This window comes from Gavialis gangeticus, unplaced genomic scaffold, assembly GCF_001723915.1.
Source record: "Gavialis gangeticus isolate Ggan-Ray unplaced genomic scaffold, GavGan_comp1, whole genome shotgun sequence".
NCBI lineage: Eukaryota > Metazoa > Chordata > Crocodylia > Gavialidae > Gavialis > Gavialis gangeticus.
This window is the reverse complement of record NW_017729031.1, coordinates 82,016,415-82,022,832: the sequence shown is the minus strand read 5'-3', so window position 1 is coordinate 82,022,832 and position 6,418 is coordinate 82,016,415. Positions and strand designations below refer to the sequence as shown.

Below are 6,418 nucleotides of genomic sequence, written 5' to 3'. Positions count from 1 at the left end.
AAAAAAAAAAAATCAAAATACCTTTATTTCAAAGCTTTCAAAGCTTCCGAACACCAGCAGCTGCCATTCACCCAGTAGAATTTTATGGTTTTTGACACTGCTAGGAAATTAAACCACTAACTTTTGGTTACAGAGAAGAGATTAGAGAATTTTGTAAAGGATGAAAATATGTTCTGCACACTTAATTGCCAACTAAGATGACTATATATTTGAGCTACTATGTCCAGATATGAACAGAGGAATTAAAACTATTCACAGTAGATCAAATTTTGAATCAGTCATGACTCTGTAACTTAAGAGTCTTTCAGCTGTGACCTGAAAGATGAGTTAGAAACTTTGTTGCTCACTTCTATTAAGGAACAGTGGATGTGTCTACACATGCACCAGACTGCGCAGTTCTTTCTGTGCAGTCATTCAGTACTTGCTTAAGCAAGTACTAAATAACTACTTGGTAACTCGCGTTACTGATGCCACATGGGTTTTTCCCACGTTATTGCGCAGTAGCTCGTTGCTACTGCATAGTAGCATCAGTGTCATGGTTCATGCCTGCCAACGCTACATTGCCATAGCAAGATACAGCAATGTAGCTTGTCACTACAGTGACGTAGTGTCCGTCTCATGTGCCCAGTGTCAACCTAAAATCTGCTTCTGTTTTGAAATGTTTAGTTGTAAGTACTATTTCCCTAATGTGTTTCATGTAAAATTTTCTAACGCAGCAAATGGCACCTTATATATAATCATTTTCTGTGTTAGCTGCCAGTTTTTTTGCAACAGATGAAAAAAACCCAAATGAAGTAACTGTAGAAATTGAGAAGTTGTTAGGAAAATGTTAAGGCAGATGCAGCATTAGAGATGAAACAGTTTTTACCTTCTCATGGAACTGATTAGATTTCAAGTAAAAATAGAGTGCATTTTTGTAGTATTATATTTGGTATAGTTTGTCTCATCCTTCAATATGATCTGCACAGATCATTGATTTCACTGGAACTTCAGACACTGTAGGAATCTACTCCAGGGGTCATTTTGTAGGATTCGGGGTTTGGTTTGTTCATCTCGAAGTGACCAAGTACTCCAGGAAGCAAAGTAGAAGTTTTAAAAGACTGGGGAAAGTATATTGTTGCGGAAGGGCAGTGTTTGCAAACAATACAATTATTTAAACAACTAGGAAAGAAGTTTTGTATGCCTGTTAGATTAATTATTAAGTAACTGATTATTCACTAGATAATTGATAGAATGTAACAAAAAGTCTACCTTAACATGTTGCAACCAATAGTTTAACTATCTTATTTCTATTTTCAGGGGCTTGTCTTATTGATCGAGATGGAAACCTGTTTAAATATCTTTTAGATTATCTTCATGGAGAAGTTCATATTCCTGAAGATGAACAAACATTAACTGCATTGCAGGAAGAGGCAGATTATTTTGGCATCCCTTATCCTTACAGTCTGTCTGACCATTTGGCCAATGAAATGGAGACATATTCTTTAAGGTCAAATATAGAACTTAAAAAGGTCTTGACATTTTCTTTCTTTAAAAAACATTTTTTATAATTCATACCTTTCAGCTGGTATTGCAGCTTCATTATTTGGTACATGTAGGTTTTAACTTTGGAAGTTACTATGTTATTAATCAAAAGAGTTTTCAAGGAGGAGATTCACACAGTTAAATAGTTATTGAAGGAAAATTTTGAAAATCTGAACTACATTCTAGACTGCCTGTACTCAGGGGCTTGTAATTTAATTTTCAACATTTTTATGTAAAGAGATACTCTAAATTTGACCTTCAGCTGTACAACCAGGTCTGTTATGAAAAGTGACTTAGAAAAATTGACAGTCTTTTGTGTGTTAATAAATAGTTAATAATTTGACCATATATTTTATTAAAAGACAAAAATCTTGCAAATTTATCCTAGGATTTGATAGAACCATTATTATAATGCCACCGTCTTTTATCATCTGCAGTAAACGTAGTGGCAATTTGTCACATAGATTTAGATAAATATACTGCTAGTCAAAATCTTCACAAGTTACACCCATGTACTCAGTGAGGAAGTGAGGAAGAACTTGAACAGAGTTGAAAATTAGGGTCTCTCCTGGGTACTGGAAGGAGTCTAGCCGTAGTGGAATGGAGCTTATCAACTTTATGCTGATTTCTACAGTGCTGCAGTTAGACAGCTTCTTGATCTTGAGCTAGCTTATGCTGTCGTGTAGCCTGCATGGCAGACATGGCCTTAGTTTCACCAGTTAATGTTGCAGAAGGAAGATACAAGCAGTATTTTTTTAATTAAATCTGTATATGTGCATGTCTAGCCACTGCACAAGTAGAAGTTCCTGATCTACCTCCTTGGTACCATTTGTTATTTTAGATACTTTTATGATGTTTTCCGTTATTCATTACCCTTTAAAGGTAAACACCACTCTCAGTCTTTTTGGTTTCTCTGTATATGAGGAGTTTTATATACCTGCTGAGTGTTCTTTTCATCCTTTTCTGAACTTCCTCAAATTCTGCAAGAGCTATTTGAGGAGTGACCAGCACATCACATGCTATTTGAGGCTACATCATCTGATGAAGTAGACTATCACCTACAAAAGCTTATGCCTCTGTGAACCAGTTAGTATCTAAGGTGCTACCCTGTCGTGCCTTCTGCCTTAGCAGAGGTCTTATTAAAAGGCAGAGAATGTAAGTATGAAAAGCTCAGTTAATAACACTTAAGTTGTTTTCTTAAGTCCTATGTTGTATATTTTTCTCTAGGCCTTGATAGACTTCTGTGATTCTTATGGTTTAGTCTGCATCAAGCCTACAGTTTGGGTTCTGCATTATCTCAACACCTCCGGAGCAAGCTGTGAGAGTAAGATTATTGGTGTGTATGCCACAAAAGCTGATGGAATGGATGCAATTGAGAAGGAGCTGGGAGGAAAAATTCATAGTAAAAACATTTATAAAAGGTAAGCTTAACTAAGACTGAAGAAAACATGAAAGAAATGAGATTCTATGCATCTCAGGGTAAGGTTCACTATTTTCTTATTACATTATATTTACTACTGCAAATTAATAAAGCTTAAAAACTAAGCCTTAAGTAGAACCATTAAAACCCACAAAAGCAGCCATAAAAAGATATTAGAAATCCTTATTTTTTCCTAACATTAATGATGCTCATTTTGGACACCTGCCATCTTTTATAGGGAGATAAATTAGAAAGATACTCTTTTGGTCCTTGTATGCAAAAAAAGGAAGTCAGGGCACTACATTTTGATATCTACTTTACATAACATTTAGTAAGAAATCCTTAATCTTTTATGAGCAAATAAAAAAGTGAAATATATAATTTGGAGAACTTAGTACAACAGAATTCACATTTTTAAAAGGTATTAACTAGATTTACCACATAATATTTCTAGAGAAGCTGGAAATAATGTCCAATACATCTGGAGCTATTATTCAGTAGCTGAACTGAAAAAGATGATGGATGCTTTTGATGCCTGGGAAGGGAGAGGTAGAGTATTTAATTATATTTGTCTATTTTAGTAATTGTATTTTTCTTCCCAGAAACAGGACAAATGTTAAACATTCTGTTCTTAACCAAGTGACAGTTATATCTTTTGTTTATTTTCAGTATTTGAGTAAGTGGCATGAGTCAAGATAACAATTTTAGTCATCCTTTGAAAAAGAAAAGTGTCTAAAATTTTCCTTCAACTGGGAGAAATGAATGTCATGAAGTAGGGAGCTTCACACCACAAAAGTGTGATAGCTTGCCAGCTAAAAAATACATAGTATCAGATCACAGATACCTGTCCTCTCTTGCTTTCATGCAGAGGTTCTGGATATTATAAGAATTCTTATTATGTATGTGGCCTAGGCTTACATGTATATATTATACACAACACATGACACATCATTCTCTGGTTGTTAAATGTCATCTTTGGAACTGCAGGTGTCAGTTACTGGAGAGTGCCCCAGGAACTGATAGAATGCTGGACTCTGGAGGAACGCGCTTTGAAAGGAGCTCTACATCATATGTCTCCTGTTCGCAAAAGGTATGCTTCTTTGATTCCTACAGACTGCTTATGGTGTTCTGTGGACTACTTCTTCTGCTTTTGTAAAAGAAAACAACTTAACATATAGTTTAAATAATATCTTGGAATAATTTTAAGTTTCGCTGTTCATTTCATCATCTCCATGTTCTGTTAAAAGCAGTTATAGAAATCGGAACAGAACTTCAAATGTGACCTCTTTGGAAATAGTTTACCTTCATTTTGAAATATTACTTAAATTAATTTTTTTTTTTTTAACTGAGAATAAATACTTTTAAATGGTAGGGATCAGTTTCAAACTAAAGAGAGGAGGTATTGTTTTGGTTACTGACCCTGTTAGCTGTTGTTAATTAGATAAGTAACCAAAAGAATCTTATGACATACCAGGCCCATCTACACATTCAGTTAATTGGAAGCAATGAACTGGTTGTTTGCACATGTGTCTGGGACTGCAACACGTTGAGCCAGGTCATGGAGCACCTTTGGCTGGCAGGGGACCAGGGTGTGGGGGAGAAGTCAGCTTGCCAGCCCAGGGCATGCTCCCCCTGGCTCAGTGCTGTGGAGGGGCTGGCTGGGGCATGAAGGTGCTTCAGCATGGGGCTAGGCCCTGGTACTGAAGCACATTCATGCACCGGCCAGCATCTACAGGGGCATTGCTGCGGACACTTTTTACAAGTATTATCCTGCTGGGGAGTAAATTAATTTACTCCAGCCTAATAGGGGCACACATGTAGAAAGTTGATGTAGTGGTGCTTATTAAATACGCAGTACTGTTGTATTAGTAGCCTAGAAAGTGACTAGTTCCAGTCATTTTCAAGGTTTTTAACAGTCAGTTCTGGGATGGAGGGAGATAACAGCCCCAAAACTAGCTAGCTCGCAGTCATTTTCAAGGTTCTGGCTTTTGACAACTGCCTCTTCTTCAGGTTTCTAGCACCAGTTACTATCTAGTTTTAGTATAACTGCATCATAAAGAAGAAAGTGGGGCCAGAAGATGCTTAAGCAGTTTATATGTATAACTTGTATCTCCTCTTGTTGAAGTTTCTCTCCAATTTTTGATGATTTGCACTTTCAATGATCTGCCTAGCTATCGTCATTTGCTGAAAGTTCCTACATAAAAATGATCGGGTCAGTAATGCTTACCCTTCGTGGCACAGAGAGCAGATCTAGACTTTGGATTACCAGGGAACCTCCATTTCTTCCTATGTGCTTGACTGCTCTCACCTCCTAATTATATTTTCCTCCATTTCCCTTCTATCTTTTTTTTTTTCCTCTCTCCCCTTGATACAGAAGTACCGTAGTTTGAAATTCATTAGAATGGTGAGGCTGAAATCTGTTTCAAGTATGCTTCTGATTTTTACCTGTGAAGTGCTGAAGTACAAAAGTAAAATCCTGCTCAGTGGGTTTTCCGTTTGGTGAACTGGAAAGGCATGTGGTAATGAGGGATTCAGACTTCTGAGCTAATGCCCTTAGTCCAACCCATTTTTCTGACAAGCATTGTGTAATTTCTTCTAATATAACTCATCATAGTTACTCCTGATACAATATTTCCTCTACTTAATTACTGTTCTTCAGCAATAGATTGTTTGTGTCCCTTTCAGCCTGTTGTTTCTTCTGATCCCACATGTACAGAGATTGAATATACACTTCCATCTTGCATATCCCTTGGAGAAATGTCCTTAGTAACATTATCAGACACTAATTCAATAGGAGGCTTTCTAAATCAGTTTGAACAACATTGCCTTTTTCCCTTCATTTATTGACTTACCCCAATTTTATAAGAATACGAGTTATATGACGTCAGATACTGTTTGTTCATACAATACGAATTCCTGTAATGCTGAACAAACTTTTTTTATTCCAAATTATAAATAATCACAAAAACACATATCTATATATGTTCTTGTATGACTTATATAGCTCCAGTTTTATTCGTGATACCAACTTTTTAGCTGGGTGTCTCTGGTTACCCTGTAAATCTTTCCTGAAGTTCAGGCCTAGATTTTTTTTGTCAATACAAAAACTTGGAAATAGCTTGATTTATACACAATGTTTTAGGCTTTTACAATTTCAAATTATTTTCCTACTGTGAAAGGCAGCATTAGAGCCATAGTTTGCTTTTTAAGAATATTGACAAAATTGTAAGTTTAACTTCAACCTCTGCTTTCTTCACTCTAGTGCTTCCCAAGAGGTTTTTATATAAATTTGCTAATTATCCCTTTAATACAAATTCAGTCTTGCCCTTGTTTTGTCAGCCATCAACTGTTCTGTAATATAGATTCCTGTTTAAGAGATGTATGTATGTATGTATGTATGTATGTATGTATGTATATGAACCTTGTTTCCTCAGGGTCCTTGTGTACATGATGAAGAGTCCGGCGTATCTCAGA

The 6,418-nt window shown here is 36.1% G+C and overlaps 1 protein-coding gene across 1 annotated transcript in view; it reads left to right on the top strand.

The window, feature by feature from the left end:
- Positions 1–6,418, top strand: part of KCTD18 (potassium channel tetramerization domain containing 18) — a 21,257-nt gene that overhangs the window by 6,008 nt on the left and 8,831 nt on the right. Inside the window, exons 2-5 of the mRNA XM_019523187.1 lie at positions 1,300–1,511; positions 2,752–2,945; positions 3,399–3,493; positions 3,932–4,034. Of these exons, the coding sequence (XP_019378732.1) occupies positions 1,300–1,511; positions 2,752–2,945; positions 3,399–3,493; positions 3,932–4,034 (604 nt within the window). The remainder of the gene's footprint in view (positions 1–1,299; positions 1,512–2,751; positions 2,946–3,398; positions 3,494–3,931; positions 4,035–6,418) is intronic.